The sequence below is a fragment of the Myripristis murdjan genome, chromosome 18 (assembly GCF_902150065.1).
Source record: "Myripristis murdjan chromosome 18, fMyrMur1.1, whole genome shotgun sequence".
NCBI lineage: Eukaryota > Metazoa > Chordata > Actinopteri > Holocentriformes > Holocentridae > Myripristis > Myripristis murdjan.
Window position 1 is genome coordinate 8,067,654 of NC_043997.1, and position 19,221 is coordinate 8,086,874.

At 40.9% G+C, this 19,221-nt stretch overlaps 1 protein-coding gene across 2 annotated transcripts in view; it reads left to right on the forward strand.

Moving 5' to 3' along the window:
- col4a6 (collagen, type IV, alpha 6) overlaps positions 1-19,221 on the forward strand; it is a 176,906-nt gene that overhangs the window by 126,921 nt on the left and 30,764 nt on the right. For both annotated transcript variants that reach the window (XM_030076289.1, XM_030076290.1), the window contains exons 5-14: positions 5,714-5,848; positions 6,731-6,775; positions 7,300-7,419; positions 7,520-7,582; positions 9,163-9,198; positions 9,966-10,028; positions 11,353-11,388; positions 11,562-11,603; positions 15,358-15,447; positions 19,081-19,134. In XM_030076289.1, coding sequence (XP_029932149.1) covers positions 5,714-5,848; positions 6,731-6,775; positions 7,300-7,419; positions 7,520-7,582; positions 9,163-9,198; positions 9,966-10,028; positions 11,353-11,388; positions 11,562-11,603; positions 15,358-15,447; positions 19,081-19,134 — 684 coding nt within the window. The remainder of the gene's footprint in view (positions 1-5,713; positions 5,849-6,730; positions 6,776-7,299; positions 7,420-7,519; positions 7,583-9,162; positions 9,199-9,965; positions 10,029-11,352; positions 11,389-11,561; positions 11,604-15,357; positions 15,448-19,080; positions 19,135-19,221) is intronic.

A 19,221-nucleotide genomic window follows, 5' to 3' on the forward strand; every position in this document is an offset into this window, starting at 1 on the left:
CTTTAACTGTGACTGTTGATGTGGTAAAGACAGGGTAGAGGCTGGCGGAGAGAAATGAAGCGACAGAGAAGAGAAAATCTGCCCCAAAGGAGAGAAGCAAAGTAATATTGGCTCATCACAGAAATAGTGATATCTGTGTATATGTTTGCAAAAAAAAAAACGTATATCTCAGTGAAAAGCATTTACAAAAATTATTTAAGTTTTCTCTAAAACCCGTGCAGATGGTGGTTTGTGTTCAGAAGACGTTTGTTTTGTTCAACTGTAAAACATAAGCCTTCCAGTACATATTTTTATTACAACTATTTGATTAGCAAATCAAATGATTCGTTGTCACAAATGTGTTTTTTTACATTTAGACAGTAGAGGCAAATATATCATTATCCAAAGTTTTTTATTTCCCATTATCGATATCCTTATTGACCCCAAAAACAGATCAGTTTCACTCTAAATCAAACAAAAATTGGCAAAAATAGAAATCAGGGCTGGAAAAAAACAAATATGGCATATTTTTGTCGATACTGTGATTGTGATTCGATTCCCAATTTTAGTGGCAATGATGATTTTCGCATCATATTTTTCATTTCACTATTAAAATGATGATGATGTGATTGTTTCTGGGGTCTGAACCAAACAAACATGTGTTCTTCCATCTGGATTTGTATCTCAGGGCATCTCTATAAAACTGTAATACTTCATTTGTAATGTGTTTTTCCGCCCACACACACATTCTACCTTTATCAGAGAACTCAAGCTCCTCCTGATATCACCCCGAGCCATGCTGGGATTTCAATAATATTTTGATTGATAGTTCAGTTCTAATGGAGACACAGTCAGAGCCAAAGTGAGCAGGCTGAACAGATGCAGCCGGTCGAGCAGGGAGCGAGGGAGGGAAGGCGAGGCGTGAGAGAAAGTGGTGGCCTGTGGGACCCCTGCATATTTTCCCCGGGTGAAACCAGGTGTGAGCGCTCGCTGTGAGCCAGACAGCTCCGGCCGGCTGCCTTTCCCTGGCACAGCCCTGTCATTACCGCTACCTGCTGCCCCGAGGCACCCACCCAGCGGGCCGGCCGGCCGGCGGAGCCGCGTTCACAGCCAGACCCTCCGCCAGACTGGGGTCGCGGCTTGATCAGGCCTCAGTGTCACTTTAAAGCCCAAGTTCAGTCGTCGTCGCCTGCAAAAACTCAAAATCTTACTAAGAATATTTGTCTTATTTCTAGTCAAAATATCTCATTACACTTAAAATAAGACATGATCACCTCAGAAGTAACTTGTTTTAAGACAATTTGAAATTTGCTTGTTTCATTGGCAAAATTTGCCAGTGGAAAAAGTGAAAATTCACTTGAAACACGTTAAAATGGTCTAAAAACAAGTTACTTCTTAGGTGATCATGTGTTATTTTAAGTGTAATGAGATATTTTGACTAGAAATAAGACAAATATTCTTGGTAAGATTTTGAGTTTTTGCAGTGTGCAGGAGTTTGCCCTGGTTGTCATCAGTGCAGAGACACAGCGAGGACAAGGACAGCAGGAGCTCGTCACTCGTTTCAGAGAGAGTTGTTGTCTTTAATCTCATTATTTAATCCCAGGATTGTGAATATTAACGACATGCATGCAATCAATTGTTGATTTAGGGGTAGACGTTCAGTAATCACCTGATTGTTTGGCTGATATGTGGAAAAAGTCATGTTTAAGAACCTCTTAGAGAAAACAAACAAAATGAGGAATGATTTAATGTCACTATAATTTCATTTGCTTCAGATTGGTATGATACAAAAAAGGGCATGAACGTGATGTTTTAATCCTACCACTTTGACATAATCTGTACTCGAGGTATGGCATCTAGGCAGTTTAATACCTTAACACGAACCAAAATATCTGTTCTCATTAGGGTCTTTAGGGCAAAATCAATTTGAACGGGGGTCTGCAGTTTAAGGAGAATTTGAAACCCCCTGCCCGTAAAACATCATATAGAAAACATTATGAGACTTTAATGTTTACAGCTGGTGTTTAAGGTTACACGGCCAGATCTGAGAAGTTGTTTTTGCAAGTACTTGGTTTTATTTTCACCATATAGAAGAATAAAACCACAAAGTGCAGACAGGAAAGTGTTTGAACTGAAGTGTCCAGGTGCAGTAAACCGGCACTCCCTGCAGGTTATAACAAAAACGCTAACGCTCGTCAGCAGCTAGTGTTTGACCTTGTCTCTTATGCGGCCCGGCGTTGGATTTGTAAGTTCAAAGTTGCCACTTTCCTGATCTGGTTTAGCTGAACGGCTCTGTTTCTGCAGGCATAGTGGTTAGCTATGAATAAGACCAGGTGTGGTGTAGAAAATTACCTTTTTGCATGTGTGTGTGTGTGTGTGTGTGTCTGTGTCCCAGGCACTAATAGAAGGGTGTGTGAACTCTTGCCTTGTTCATAATGAAGGGTATGCATCGTCTGTGCGCGCGTTTTTATGTGTGCATACTTGTACCTCCATTACGTTTGTGTGTCCCTGAATGTCGAACCATAAAAAATAATGTTTTTTTTTTTTTTTCTTTTTAAAGGAAGTAGTAACTTCTCGCTGTGATCTCTTTAAGGTGTTGCTTGATTTGAGGGTTCAGTTTAGGTTGAAGTAAATTATCCTAAGGTTAGGAAAGGTTTCACAGGCGTATAGATGGGAATGTCGTGGTTTATGGACGGAGGATGAAGGGTTAATTCAAGGTCCTCACAAGTGTACAGACACATGCACACCCATGCATCCATGCAAGAATTTACACGTGTCTCCGTCTCCATAAATGTCTCATAAATGTGAAATGTACATCTGTACCATTGTTTTACATTTCCGGTACATTTTATTGCACGACTGCTGTGATGAATGAATTGGGATGCGTGTTTCCACAGTGAGCAGTGGGGAACATCGCCAGAATTCCCATTTGTCTTTTTGAGTTGTTCTTTGAGTTTCAGAATCACCTGCTGAACTTGGAGTGGCTGTTAGTGATGCAGAGCCTTGAGGTTTGAACACTAGATCATGTGTTGTCTGCTTTAATGCGGCTCCGCATCGACATGGATAACTTTACCTCCGAAGAGCAGCGAGTTTACAAATTTAGGAATGAAATTTTCCGACTTTTATTTGACCTGAACACAGACATCTGTCCCTCTGTCCCGCCTCCACCCCCATCTCCTCCCTCCGAGCCTCTCCTCTCTCTCCCTGCCCTGTTATACTGTTTAAAATATGAGCTAATGGCAGGTTTTCAGTCGTTGAAACTGTAGTGTGTGTGTGTGTGTGTGTGTGTGTGTGTGTGTGTGTGTGCGCATTTGTCGTAACGAGCCCAGCCTCATAACAGAGGGATTCCTTTGGCCTGTTCAATTATCCAGCCTTTAAATCACCTCAACTGTCTACAAAAAGACGGAGAGAGAGAGAGAGCTGCTCAAAACCTCACCTGTTAATGCTCTTCCCTTATTTTTCTATTGCCATCATGTGGTTGAACGCGGGTACTGCAACGTGAGATCACCTGCAGCACAACAGTCGTACATGCACAGCCTTTTAGAATGGATATTGCGCTCTTAATTCAGTTAAAACAAAGATATTTATCCTAAACACCCAAAACCGATTAGCTTTGGAAACGCAGTAAATTATTGTTCATTTCTATAATTCCCCAGACTTCCCTTTTCTGCTGGATTTACTAACTTTACCCTCTGCAGAGACATTTTTTTTTTCTCACAGACCACCATCTAAGACCACGTGCCGTTACATGTCCATGGAAAGCACTCTGCTTTGCCTCTGAGATTTTTGATTGTGAAGCACATTCTCGTGTAACACCCCTCCATGAGAAAGCCTGCAGTCGGGTTTTCTGCCCCGACTTGTTCCAGTGTCATCCAAACACTTTGGCAAATCCATAACACAAAAACAAAATGGCTCCCCTGGCAATTTGTTAGCAAATGTTTCCCCAGCGCGTAAACTCCCTCATCATGTCGATGATAGTGTGTAATTGAAGACCTTGATGACAGGAAGCTTTCTGGAAAGAATGATGTAGGCCCATGGGTAAAATGAGAACAGACTGTGATGAAGGCGTTTACTTTGTTTAGTCAAAGACCATATAAAGTTAAAAATGGCCCACACAGTAGCTGAGGGGACCACGACACACGCTAGACACTTGTAATGATCACATGTAACGGGGGCAGACTTGAAATGACTTAAAATCAAAGACAAAGAGTAGTTAGACGGATTCAGGTGACGGTGTCGGCAAATACCTGCCTGAGGCGCAGATTTGCCCAAAATTGTTCTCAAAAGCCACAATCTTTGCTCCAAGCCTTTATCCATTGTTTTAATTATGTACTCCAATGAGTCAAACATGTCTAACTTTTCAAAAAGGGTAAAACTTTCACATTTGCCACTGGTGCTGCTTTAAGTTTGAGGTATTTAGAAGACAGTCCACAGGTAACAAAAGAAGTCGAGTTGCCTAATGTAGACCCTTATGGCGTCAAAACGTGGATCTGTCATTAAAGACGTTAAGCCTAAGGAGCAAAATTTACTTGAGTGTACAGACTAGATGTTTTTTGATTCAAGAATAGGTCCACAAACAGCTTTACTCCTCAACATGACATGTTTTACCTCGTCTTTCCATTACCTGATTCTGTGACCTCTCATTGTCGGTATCACAGACTATGAAAGGTGTTAAGATCATGTTGTCATTGTCTGCCTGTTTGTAATTGCCGTTGTGGAGGAATAATGCTGAGTTCAGATTTTCCTTTGTATTCCTGAATCCTTTTGAAATGGAGTGCTGAACGTTTTACCCAGCCCCCCCTTTGAAGACGTTCATCCAAATTATTCCCTCTTTGTCTTTAAACAGTTATCAACACCCCCTTTTCAAAGGTCATAGTTTGCCTTTGTGATAGACGTGATGGTTATCCTACCGTTTTGTTTTTGGCTTCGTTTGATGGATTCTGGAAAAAATCACCATAATTACACCCCCAGCTTCCTTTGAAGAACTGACAACGCTTTGCTCCGGCATACCTTTAAGTTAATGCAAAATGACAACGCTCATCATTTGGAGACCTGATGAAATCCCCTGAGGGCATAGACAGTGTCATTTTGTATTAAATAAAAAGTGTTATGGAGCATAGTGTTCTTGGATTGCATCTGAAATGAAGTCTTATATCACTTGGCACCTATAAACTGCTATAAAAAGATCCTTTTCTGCGCTGACTTGACTTGACTTTTATGGCTCCATGCAGGCGACGTCTGTACATCCATCCGTATGTCCGTCACGCTCTTATGACCACGAAATCGCTGGAACGCCTTGAGGGAATTTCTTCAAATTTGGCACAAATGTCCACTTGGACTTCAGGATGAACTTTTTTGATTTCAGTGTTCAGCTGTCAAAGGTCAAGGTCACAGGGACTTCACGAAACATATTTTTAGCCGTTTTGCTGATATCAAGCTTCAGGTGATTATCATTGTACCATGTGACGAAACTCTCTATCAGTCCTCTGTTCACCAAAAAATACACTTAATAAGTTTTATTAAATTCCTTCAAAGTCTTCCCTACAAATATTATATGAGTCTGGATAGACATGGATGTAAACTGCAGCTTGCCAGGTTTGTGGAGGAGAATGACCACGAGGCAGTAACTCTAGTTTTTTAAGGTTACTTGCTTGATCCGAGAAGTTTGTCCAAGTTGTGCACCCAGATGTTGTGCCAACCTGGAATGACCATGTCTTCCTCTTTTCTTCCTCAGGGTCGTCCAGGGCCTCTCGGTCCAGCCGGTCCCAGCGGTCCAGAGGGACTCCCAGGGGGCCCGGGGCCTTCTGGGCCAAAAGGAGAGAAGGGCCACATCGGACTGAAGGGACCATCTGGCCCGAAAGGAGACAAGGTGGGTCTTTCATGTCCTGACTTGAGTGAAATATTGTTTATGTCATTGGAATATGTAAGGGATGATATCAACAAGTAGTAAGTCAAAGGCAGCAAGACGTTTCTGCATAACTTTGAAGTGGTTTTGCTACGGTTCCCTTGAGGAGACTTCTCAATTGACTTGCAAATTGTCTTCAAGATTATGCAGAAAGTCAGGTTGTCTTTGACTCACTACTTGTAGATATGTCAAGTCCTCAATGACTAAAAACCTTCATTGACATGACGAATAATGTCCAATGAGGGTTAATGAGCAGGTAAAGGAAAATTAGAAAAAGCATGACGACAAAAATCTATACAGCAGACATAGTGGCTTAAAAAAGTAGTCTTGATGACTTGTGACTCTGAATATCTTAATATTTTCTGAGAAATTCACCAGACCTAGATCCTGTCCTCAATCATTGTCCTCAGGTAGGAAATCTTGACCCTTACCATCTTGGTTTTTGGTGTCACACACGCAAACAATGGTACATGTTCTTCATCTGGGCCTGTTTTAGACAAATCTCCAAATATAACAAGATGCATGCATCATGGTCTCACAATATGTAAAGGGATATCATGGATCTCTTATGGACATATTTACACAGAATGTCTAATGCACACAACTCAGGTTAGTTGGCATTGTCACAGTTTCATCCCAGAGTAGCAAAACCCAAACTTGTTCCATCATAGATCATGGTTTATCAGACTTTCTAATATGGTGACAGTATTATAAGCTCAGTGTCATGAACTGAAGAAACTCATAAACTTGGTGTATTCTTACCCCCCTAATAATCATCTTATTACATTATTGTCGACAATTAACGGTCAAGTTGTATACTAAAGGAGTGCATTTTGTCCTCTGTAGGGACCAATGGGCGTTCCAGGGTTTCCAGGAACTGACGGAGTACCTGTGAGTAAACCATAAACTCTTAACACACACTCACACTTGAACAGGCACACACACTTAGAGAGGTGAATACTTCCCCATTGAAGAAACTGAAACATGACGAATAGTGGAGTGACCATAACATCTGACTCACCCCCTTTTCCATTTGTCTACCTTCTTTTCCTTTCCTATGTCCTTTCACTGCCACAGTTTGTCATTATTGTTCATCTTTCATATCTTACAAGTTCACTCCCGCTTTAATATATCACTGGAGAGGAAGTGAAGTCAAAGTTGAAAAGATGAGTTTTCCCCCCTCTCCCTTTTCTTAGTAGTTCAAGCTTAAAGCACCTGAACACAAAAAGGTGTCAAAAAGCCTCAAAAAGTGAGATTATTCTCATGGATTCCCATGGATGGCAAAAAGGTTTGCTACACAAATCCATTGTGTCACGGCATGTAAATAGAGAATAATACTAATAATTGATTCAGGAAGTTATGAAGGATTCCTATGGGACTACATTACCCATGATCCCACATTGCTCTCTCTGCAGGGGCACCCTGGTCAGGACGGTGGCAGAGGATTACCAGGAGTGGACGGCTGTAACGGGACCAGAGGGGATTCTGGGTTACCCGGCTACGGGACAGGAGGTCCTGGCACTCCCGGACGCCCTGTGAGGAGGAATTTAGATTTTAACACATTTTTCAACACTTTATTTTTGGAAATATGGCTGATCGATATGTTGTTGTACACAATCTCGTTTCCTCTAACAGGGGCCAACCGGTCCAAAGGGCCAGAAAGGAGAGCCTCTGTTCATCTCGGATGATGGCATCACGGTAAAGTTGCACACACACAGAAACAGGCTTGTTAAGCATACATCACAACATGTTATCCTAATTAGCCTTTGTACACACACACTGCATTTATTTTTCTTAGCGGCCACTGTCTTTTTAGACTGAGAAAAGCACCAGGACAAGCTTTTTGTTGTTTTTCCTCTTTTTAAACAGCAGACTTTTTATGTTGTAGACACACTGTAACCAGATTTCTGTATCTGATCATAATCATCGTGATTGGTCAGCTGATAAACCAGCAGTCAGCTTATCAATCTTAGGGCACTTTTCCATTACATAGTGTCTATTCTCCTTATTTTACTTTACTTTAATTTCATTTTCCACTGCAGCGTCTCCTCAAGGTGAAGCCCTACCGGTCACTTGCAGCTGTATTGACTTGTTTTTCCTCCATTCTATACTGGAGCCCCACACAAGTGTTTTATTTTGAAAAAAAATCAACAAGACAAACTTCAAATGGCTGCTTCACATGAATAATAGCGGTGCAACTTAAGGGATTCATTCATTTTAATTTATTTATTTTTTAAAATATGGATAGATTAACAACTCTGACACAAGTTCTGCAAGTCTCACTTTTTGTATTTCCTGGTTGACGGGGCTTCGCTGTTCAGTTTCTCTCTAACCAATCAGAGGTCTGCAGTGCTTCATGTCACATTTCAGTATCCGCTCAGTTCGCTTGGAAGCTCAGTGAAGGTTCTTCCAAAAACGGTATCCGGTACCAGATACTATCCCAAACTTTTGCCTAATCGAAAACTAAAGTTGAGTAGAAAAGGGGCCTTAGATTGTCTGAAGCTGTTACTTCTTTTAAATCATAACTTGCTGGTTTTGCTTTTGTCCCTCAGTCTGTTTTTCTTTTTTACTGGAAAGGTCTTTAACCCTTTTGTCTCTGAAAACCAACGACTGCTGGCTGTTTCAGCACCTGGACTGAAGTCAGTTTGCAGAAACGGCACCTCGACTGTGCAGCACTGCCACTGTTAGACTGACTGAGCCTGCTAATGTTTCTAAATGGTGTCTGAAAGCTGCTTTTCTGTCACTATTCCCGCTACAAAGAACTATCTGAACCATGTTTTTTTGAAAACTGTTTAGCAAGGTTCAGTATAACTGTGTTATTTTTGGGACACAGTGTTCTGCTTTCCTGTTTAATTTCTTCATTCCTTCAGTTCCGTCTTTGAACCCAACTTTTATCTTCCCTCACTTCCCCCGTTCGTCCTTCACTCCCAGTCCAGAGCTGGTTTGGGAACAGTATCTAAGGAAGATACTGGGTAACACACACAGGTCACACTGACCCAGTGACTTCAGAGCAACAACAAAAATGACTTGTAACAGGAAAATACATCCAATTATAGAAGCAGGTGTCACTGTGACTTTAATTCTTCATTTACTCCCTAAAATCGCTTGTTAGAGTTTTTAGCATTCATGTTTGAGATTAAAACTCTAAAAACTGTAGATTTTTTAAAAAATAAAAACACAGAGAGGGAGATTAAAATTAACTAAAGCCCAAAATGTCACAGTTTCATTTGAACCTTAATACAGCTGGTTTTAATGCTTTCTTCATTTTTCTCTTTCAGGGTATTCCAGGTTCACCAGGAGCGGCTGGTCTAACTGTAAGATTTTTACATTTTCCTTCCTATATGGACCAATCACATTCTGATTATTGTATTTTGACTTACAGCACACTCATAACCAAACACACTGATGTAGAAATGGTACATTTAACCCCATAAACTCTAATTTTCCTGTAAGATGCCATTGTTTTACGGCTACAGCCTTAAATCAAATAGAAAGTATCTACATGTCTTGTGCATCATTTTAAACACATTTCCCTGATCATCTTTGGAAACCCTGCGATCTCCACTAGAATTAAAAATAAAGTTCTGTGTGCTCGGCTTAATTATTGTTAGATTTCCTCAAATTGACCGATGGAGGTCAGGGGTGTAAAAAAAAGTAAAAGAAAATATTGATGATCATCTTGCCAGTTTCCTTTTTTCTTCAGTTTTTTTCTTTTTAGACAGATTGATTAAGGAGAAGCAAGTTTAGCAAAATTTAAAACTGCTTTCTCATTAGAGAGACTGCGTACACCACTAAATATTACCGATCCAGTTAACCCACAGCAGTGAAACAGGATCAAGAATAAATCTACCATGTCCAAAAACTGATTTTTCTTTTTAATTAGTCTATTAAAAAATGAAGGTTTTCATTACTAAACAACCCATAATGTTCTTTGCTGTCAGTGCAACAATGAATTATTTGAGATTATGATTAAGAGCAGATGTCCCATTTTTCAAAACGTGGATATTTTGTTTCTCCTCTGTTTGATTTGTTGTGTGGTAACCATGACGACGGCACTCTGTTTGCTCTCTGTTTGTCGCAGGGTTCCTCGGGTCCTGCTGGTCCGGTTGGTCTCCCCGGTCCGAGGGGGCCTGATGGATACCCCGTACGTACCCCAACTCACCATCCAGCCACTTAAATGCTCCTTATGTTTTGGCACAACCTCCATTTTTGTTTTTATTTATTGTCGTTTGAGACTAATGAGACTGCAGGATATCCCTTCAGAGAACGTGCCAAAACAAAAATTTTATAATTGCTGGCCTTGTCAGGTGTAATGAAATCTCCTTTTAAACTATTAACTGTTATTTAAATATTGTTTAAGTAGCTTTACACTGAAAATGTATTACTTTATTATGGATTATTAAGCAGTGATGTATTTTGTTATTATTCATTAGCATTGCTGTTACATCTTAAGCTTAAAATATGTCATATGCCTTTTGAAAAGATAATTTTCAATAGGATTAATAGGATTAATTCATTACATGAGAAGGATTTGCTGTAAAATTCATAGACTTGATCATTACATTTTCACAAGTTATCCATTATCCATAGCTGCAAAACAAGCTAGAGTATAATAATAATTTACTCTGTGTATTGATAGTTTGTTTTTCTGATTTTTGATTTCTGAGTTTTTTTCTGATGTTTTTTTTTTTGTTTTTTTTTTAATGTTGTTTAAATCAGTGGTTCTGGTCCAGCCTCAGGATCCGCAATCATCACCAGCCATCAAGTCACTAAGTCTCTGCCCGGTTATGCAAAATGAGAAGTTTAGTAATCTACAAAGCTTTCATTAACATCATACACACTCTGAAAGCTAAATGAAGTTTCTGTCTTTCAAAAAATATTTTAAAATCGCTGCTTTGGCCAATAAAGTTGCTATTTTACTTTGTTGGAAACCGCAGACTCTTGTCTAAACAACAGAGGTATCCATTTAAATGCTGCATAAATTTAATTAACCCACACATTAGAGTGCAGATTGGCCTGACCCAAATCCAACAGGCATTCTGTTTTTTGTTTTTTTTTTTGTCTGAATCTGACCTGAGCCCCAGATTTTGCTTGATGTCCTCCATCGTTAGCTATATTACGTTTACCACCTGAATATCCTGCGTGTTGCCTTCAGCGTCGTCATGTAAACCCCAGCACTGTGCTGTAAGTAGCACAGAACAGACAGTAGATCTATCATTTTTATTTATTTATTTCACATTAAAGTCCATGTTACTGAACCCAGGCCAAACCTGAACATACCTTGTAAATTTTTGTCTGAAGCCGGGTATCCACACTCGTTGTCCTCTCAAATTAACCTGCAGTCCTGTTTCGGGCCGCGACCTGCCAGTTGAGAACCACTGCTTTAAATGTATTGACTCAAAAATGAAGTCTTATTCTGCATTGATTGTGTTTCTGAGTCTGGATCTGACTGTGTCTCCCGTCCTCAGGGCCCGCCTGGTCCTCCCGGTCCCCCAGGGCCAATGGTAAGTGCAGGGGCCCGTCACGCGGCGCCGGCGGCGTGTTCGGGCTGGATTTTTGGCCGGCCCGGAGCGCCGCCTCACTCTCATCATTTTTCACTGAAGGCTTGTCGCTCTTCTTGTTCTTGTCCTTGTCTGTCATCGTCCAAATGCATTTCGTTAACCGCTGTTGTTTTTAGGGGAGCCGTAGTGACGGATATCAAGGAGAGAGGGGAGACAAGGTACGCAAAGTCACCGAAGAGCACATATATAGACCCATCTGCCTGTCCAATTCAGTTCACACACACACACACACACACACACATACATTTACACACACGTGAGGGCTGTTGAGCGTGGTTGGAAGTGTGCCTTTGTGGACTGAGATCAAAAAGACCTCATGAAAGAAGAATGAAAAATGAGCGGTGTTTATACTCAACAACAACAACAAAAAAAAAAAGCGGAATAAGCACCACAGACCAGCTATCACATTACTCCACCGTCCTCATTAAAATCAACCCTCAGGCGTTTTGGTTAATGCTGTTTTAATATGAATTCTGCCTGCTGATCATGGAGGCGGGACCGGGTGTCACAAAAGCAGCAACTTTGAGAATTTACCAAACTTTGGTATCAATTCTAATTTAATATCCGGTACCGAAAAGGTGTTAAAAAGGTTCAAAATGCTGGACACTTGACCCAGCTTCCACATAAAAATGTTCCCTGTTGCATAAGGAAATGTGATTTCATTTGGCTGAGGAAAGAATCGGTTAACGTTAAGACGGTGGAAGTTGAATTTGAAATTATTAAATGACTGAAAAGCTCGGTTATGCGGTAGCAGAGGTAGTAGAGGCGTAGTGGAAAATTGAAATCGCAAAGCCACACTTTCAACAGGTGTAAGTTGTGTAAATGTGTAGCTTGGATGTTTAGGGCTCACTGTAAAGCCCAGTCATCATTAATGTTACTGTAAATATTCATTCATTCATTTATTTTTTCACTTGGTAATGCTTTTATTCAGTTATTGATTCATGAATGTTTGAGTTTTGGTGGTTGTTGTAAATCTCAATTCAACATACATACACACACACCTGCATATAGACACACACATGCATACACACCACGCTGTCTCTGAATAAAACCACCTGTGTGTGTGAGACTGAGGATACTTTATCTGCATAACATCATCACAGATCCCAACGCAAGTGCAAGCGTAGAAATCACAACGCTCTTCTTTTCCTTCTTAAAAAAAAAAAAAAAAAAAAAAAAAACTTTTAACAGGCACAGTGAGTCAATGGAAGCTTCCTGGTATTTTTAGGAAACAGAGAAAATAGGCAAAACTTTAAAGAGACATAAAGTGCTTCCTTTACTGCATAGAGAGCTAAAAAAGAAAAACAAAAATGTATATCTGATTATTTTAATGGCAGATGGAGCACTTAAACACAATTTAAGGATCAAAGTTTATTAAGTGCAAATATATCAGACCTGTTTTTTATGTTTTATTTTAAATCCATTAGTAGTGGATTGACTAAGGTCCTCACGGTCTGAAAATGTGCTTTTTTTGAAAATTTGTTTTTGTGTTAAATTGAAACTGTTTCTGGAACAAACTGTTGTGGATTCTACGCTTCCCCTCCCACCTCACCTCCATCACCATCGAAACAGCAGGCTTAGGGTACTCTAGCTGGGTCCTGTGAGTGTGTGTGTGTGTGTGTGTGTGAGAGTGAGAGAGTGTGTGCAGCCATGTGTGTGTGTGTGTGTGTGTGTGCGTGCGTGTGTTTTTCTCAAATGTATTGGTTGGACATAATACTGTGCATGTTAAAATCTCGGTGGTGGCTTGACATAACCTGCACCTCCTCCGTCCAACCCTCCCCCTCCTCTTCCACCCTCCTTCCTTCCCTCTCTCCTTAACCCCTCCCTCCCTTCCTCCTCGCCTCTCCACCCTTCATCACCCCCCCACCACCCTCATCCTTCCATCCTCCATCCTCCATCCTCCTCCTCATCCCTCCCCTGGATTGACACATCTACCTCAACGCACCAAACTTTGTTTGTTTTGCATCCGTTTCCTGTATGATAAAAAGATCACGTACCCCCCCGCTGAGTCTCGATTCAGTCTGGTTTGTTCTTTTTAATGAAACGTACTGCCACTGACGTGAGGCGCACGCTCGCCAGCCGACCGATGGAGGGAGGGATTTCACCCGAGATGTCAGGCAAATTGCTAAAAAATTTGGTTTTGGGACGCCTGGCCGAAGTGACGTTTGCCTAAAAACTCAAATTATAAATTAGGTGTAAGATAGTGACGACTGTTGGGACTCAGCTGACAAAAAAAAATGGCATAAACTCGTCGTCTATCAGTGAGTCAGGTCGAGCGTAGTCATGCTTATTCCATGTTTTTTTGTCAGTTGAGTCCAAATGGTCCTCACTCGGTGATTTTGAGCGGTGCACCTTTAATGCCTGAATAAAATCAAAACGGCAAAGTTGTGCATTTGGCTGCTTTTGGCCTAAATTCAGTCGCACAATAAAGTCCCTTTCAACATGCTCGGTGAGTTTGAATGAGATCAGTGGCATTACAAAACCTGTTTTCCTTCACTGTTGAATGACAGCTCAGAGATTTTACATCATACTTTAAAAAAAAAAAAAAAGCAAATAATTCATCACATGCGTTATTTTTGGAGCGAATCTCCTCCAAAATGTATCTGAAAAAAGCTCAGGAGAGGGATGAACCTTCCTCTCCTACACATGAGTATTCATTCATTTTACGGATCACTTGACATTATTGGATATTAATAATTTACTTGAGGAAAAATGTTGACTTATCAGAGCATTTTTCCTCGGATCTCTGGGCTGTCGGGTCGGAGGGCGTTCTGTGGACTGTGATTGGGTGCTGGAATCACTTGCTCCTACTTCCTGTGTTGCTCTGTTTTCTCCCTCGACCATATTTGGGCATCTGGTGGGGAACTTTGGGAGTTGTAGTTTCATTAGCCCGCCCGCATCCCCCCCCCCTCCTCCCTCCCTCCCTTCTTACCCACACCCACCCATTCCATTTCTATTCGACCAATCAGATGACAGTACTAACCATCAATGGAACCGCCATCTTCCTCACACTGCATGCATGTTATGCTCAACCAAACCCTCAAAACAGTCACACTCCAACACATTCCCGGTTGCACTGAGTGCGGAAACAGCTGGATTTACTATTTAGCCTGTTGAAATAAAAAAAATAATAATAATAATAATAATAATTTTTTTTTTTGAGAGGTAAATTGAAAAATTGAAATTTCCTGTTGAATCTGCGCCATTTATGAAAATTGAGGATCTAAATTGTAACTGGTTGATGAGGAACTCAAGATAAAGTAGCCCAGCGTCTCTCTCTCTCTCTCTCTCTCTCTCTCTCTCTCTCTCTCTCTCTCTCTCTCTCTCCCTCTATCATCCATCATTCTCACTTCTTCCTCCTTTCTTTTCTCCTCTCACATTCTATCTCTCTCTCCCTTCACCTCATCCTCTCATCCTGAAGCACCTCTGCTTATCTATCCTCATGCTCTTCCTCTTTGCACGCATTTCCCTTCATTTTCTCTCTTTTTCTTCAGCTGTCCATCATTTCTGCCATGCTATTCTTCCTTCTCTCTCTCTTTCTTGCACACTCTGCATTATTCACCTCCATCTTTGCATCTCCCAGTTACTCACCTCCTCCTCCCTCCCTCTCTCTACCCATCATCTATCCTCCCATTATTCTCTTTGCAGCTTCACTTTTTCTTCCTCTGTCCTGCTTTTTTCATTTGTCCTTTCTGCTTTGTGCTTTTTTTTTAAAAAAATATTCCTCCTTTAGTTCTTTGCCTCCTTTTACCCTCTTCTTTCTCTTCCTTTGCTTTTGCCCTCTCTGCTCCCGCTGCCTCATCTTTCTCCTCCTTTTCTCTCCTCCTCCTCCACTCACTTCACTCACTTCCGTTTCTCCCCTTCCTCACTCCTTATTGGCTAATGGTGTGTTGTGTATATTCTGGACTCCAGGGCGACGTGGGTCTTCCCGGACCCAGTGGTATCCCCGGCGACGAGCCGCTAGTAGCCGGGACAGTTCTCACTATCTACAAAGGAGATAAGGTAACACAGCAGGGAAGGGAAGGAGCAGAGGTTGCAGCACTCCTACAGCAAACACACACTCTGACACACACACGCTGCTGTGGTGGCCACGGCGGTGAAGGCCCCCCCTCGACACTCGGTGATGTGGAAGCACCTGGGCGGGGAAAAGGTGTCTGAATGTTAGAGAGGAAGCAGGATAACAGGAAGAGGAGCAGTGATTGCAGCACCGTGTCCAATCATGGAGGGATGATGGTGTTGCTGCTGGAGGGAGGAGCAGAGGGAGGAGCGGGGCGAGGGGGTCGCTTCAAGACTTTATGAACCACTAAGGGAGCAGCAATCTGGCAATTAATCCTTCAGTCATTCTTGTGGCAGATTGGGGTTTTAAAGTTACACAGACATTTCTTGACAGTACAGCTGTGGCAGAGACTGAAATAATATAAAACATATAATAACACGCAGAGCAGGGAGGAAGAGAAGAACATGTTTTTTTCTGGTTATTTTTCTAGACTGAAATCCAGTGGAGAAAATGCAAGAACTACACTGCAAAAACTCAAAATCTTACCAAGAATATTTGTCTTATTTCTAGTCAAAATATCTCATTAGACTTAAAATAAGACATGATCACCTAAGAAATAACTTGTTTGTAGACAATTTTCACTTGTTTCAAGTGAATTTTCACTTTTTCCACTGGCAAATTTTTACCAATGAAACAAGCAAATTTAAGTGAAACTGAAAATTGTCTAAAAACAAGTTACTTCTGAGGTGATCGTGTCTTATTTTAAGTGTAATGAAACATTTTGACTAGAAATAAGACAAATATTCTTGGTAGGTTTTTGAGTTTTTGCAGTGAAGGACAGATTACACCTAATTTTATGAAAATGAGCACTCTTGCTGTTACCGAAAAATGAAATGTTGCCATAGAAAGGTATCTAGATCAGTTAGGTTAGTTAAGCTTATTCACTGAAAAAACAAAACTAAATGCGCTATGGTAAAAATACATGGTGTAGGATACGAGAGAGAAGACACACTCCAACATCATATAATAGCACCTAGATGAATTATCAGAAAATAAAACAATATAGAAGACGTTTTATTTCTGTCATTTTCAAGCGGCAGAAATCAAATACACCTATGAATAGACAATATCTTATGCACAAATATTTAAACAATAAATAATATTTCATTTCCTTTCAGTGGAAAACCAAAACAAATATATAATATATACAAATAAACACTGACTGAAAAGGTATAGGCAGAAGCCTTAGCTTATTTTGCCTATCCTTCTTACATTGCTAAGATTTCGTCAGCTCACTTAAATAATAAAATAAAGTAAATGAAAGACACAAAAACAAAAATATGTGTATCTATATAAAACGGTCCCAAGGCAGTCCATAAGTACACTAGTGTTCATAATTTTGTTTTATATTTACTAATACCGGTAATATTATTTTTAAATAGCTGAAGACAGATAATCAAATAAGAACAAGGCAGCCAAAATTAAGAATTAAAGGCAAACCTGATGCTAAAAGTGCGTAACTATTAATTAACCTGAAGTTTGCTGCTTAGACAAGTTGACCTTCCAAGACCATCAGCGCCACAGTCATGATATATATGGAAAAATGATTCATATATTTCGACCAGAGTTCCTTGTTTACCATTAAAGTTTGACACTTGCACTCTACAGAGCGCCGGTTCTTTAGCTCCACCCACTGAACTTCAGCCAATGAGATTATTTCGGCCTCCAAAGCAGCTCCGCCTCTGAGAAACGTTTGAAACGCCAATCTGCCGCCTTTTGTGCCAAATACTGGCTGCAAGCACCGACCTCTGATAGTCACCCCAGCTGCCCCAACTCCACCCACTCCTCGCCTGGCTACACACACCACAGTCCCTCCAGTGATTATACACACACTCACACACACGCACACACACGCGGTCACACACACAGAACTTGTCCTCCGATCAACAGTCCGCCATCGTCCTCCTCAGACGTCCAAAAAGCCCCGTCGTTGTGTCCGTCTCCCCACCCCTTCCTCCTCAACCCCACCCCCTCCCGCCCCTTGCTCCGCCCTCCGCTCATTGCCGTGGTGTCCAGTGTAAACAGCTCTTTCTTCCTTGGTTACGGTATCCAGGGCGACGTGGGCTTGCCCGGCGACCCCGGCCAGCCAATGATCAATGGCGCTGTGGAGTTTCTGGGTTTTCCCAAAGGAGACAAAGGACTGCAGGTTTGTTGGAGAACCCACCTCTTCTCATAGCCCGCGGTCTCTCCTGGCGGGGCGGGGCCTGTAACACAAAGGATGCAGGTTCGATTCCCTGCAGCAGCTAGAGTGTCCATCAGTAGCCTCATGTCTTGTCGAACAAGATCCCTCAGCCTAATTATTCCCTGAAGGTTGTTCTTGGTAAGAGCATCAGTGCAATGCCTTAAAATTAAATGTAATGGTGACACTTTACAGTAAGAGTACATCAATTAGCATTAGTTAATGCAATAGTAAGCATTAATTAAATGTTAATTAATGTAATTATTTACTCATGGTGCCAACGTTAACTTTATGGGTTATTTGAGTAAATAAATCCAAATCATTTCTCTAATAATACATTAATAAGCATTAATTAACACTTAACTGATGTCTCCAGTAATCAGTCACTTAAACATGAACTTCAGTAATAAATGATTTATGGATAGCCTGCTTTAGTTAAGTGTTTAGAGAGATTTAATTGTTAATTATTAATTATTAGTGCCGTAACTAATGTTAGCTAATGTACTTTTCAATGTTAATGTTGTAGTTCACATGACTGCCATTCAAATTAGTACTTCAGATATTAATTAACTGTTAATTAATCCTTATTACCACATTAACTACTGTTATTTCATGTTCTCTTATTTTAAAGTGTTACAGGTGTGCACCCCACATATTGCAATTGCTGACTTATATCAGTCAGGGTCAATTTTTTTTTTTTTTTTTTTTTTTTTTTTAGAAACATTTCTATTGAAGTTATACAGATGTATCTAAAAAATGTTTTATATGGCAAAGGTGGGTGTTTATCCACTGGGCCTGGTGTTCCTGGTGACTAGATGCTCTGATTCAGAGAGATATGGATGAACCAATCAGGCCATTGCAGGTTAGTTTATCATAGTTTAGTGTCTGAACGAACGTAATCATAGTTATCGAGGGGATTTCACCAGTTTGGGTCATCCAGTCCCTCACGAGAGGCTGGAAACTGCAGCGCTCCGAGCCCAACGGCGTGCCACCGCTTTGGGCCTCGAGCCGAGCCGAGGCTGGGAGACACGCCTCTCTGGGCCCCCCAACCTGTCCTTTTGTCCCGGTATCCACTTCATCATCATCATCATCACCATTTTTCCCCAGACCAGTGGCCAGTTTAAAAATGGCTCGGCTGACTGGCTCTAAGTATGTTAGCCGGTCATTTTATGTTGTTTTCTTTATTCTTTTGCATGAGATTTTGTTTACAGCCGTAAGTATGAATGACAAGTAAATGTGACAAAAAGCAAACTGTAATAAATCAAGTAATCAAGATATGGACTATTAATTTAATATACTCCAGATATTGTGGGCCCTAATTAATGCTGAGCTGATTTTGAAAATGCTCATCTGTGTTTTTTCTATTCTCTCTCTCTCTCTCTCTCTCTCTCTCTCTCAGGGTGATCCTGGCTACAAGGGAATTCGTGGATACCCTGGCAGACCTGGCCCACGTGTGAGTGTTTTGGGTTTTTTTTTTTTTTTTTTTTTTTTTTTTTCAATAATCATCTGCATGATAAGACAAAATCCCAATCTGCATTTC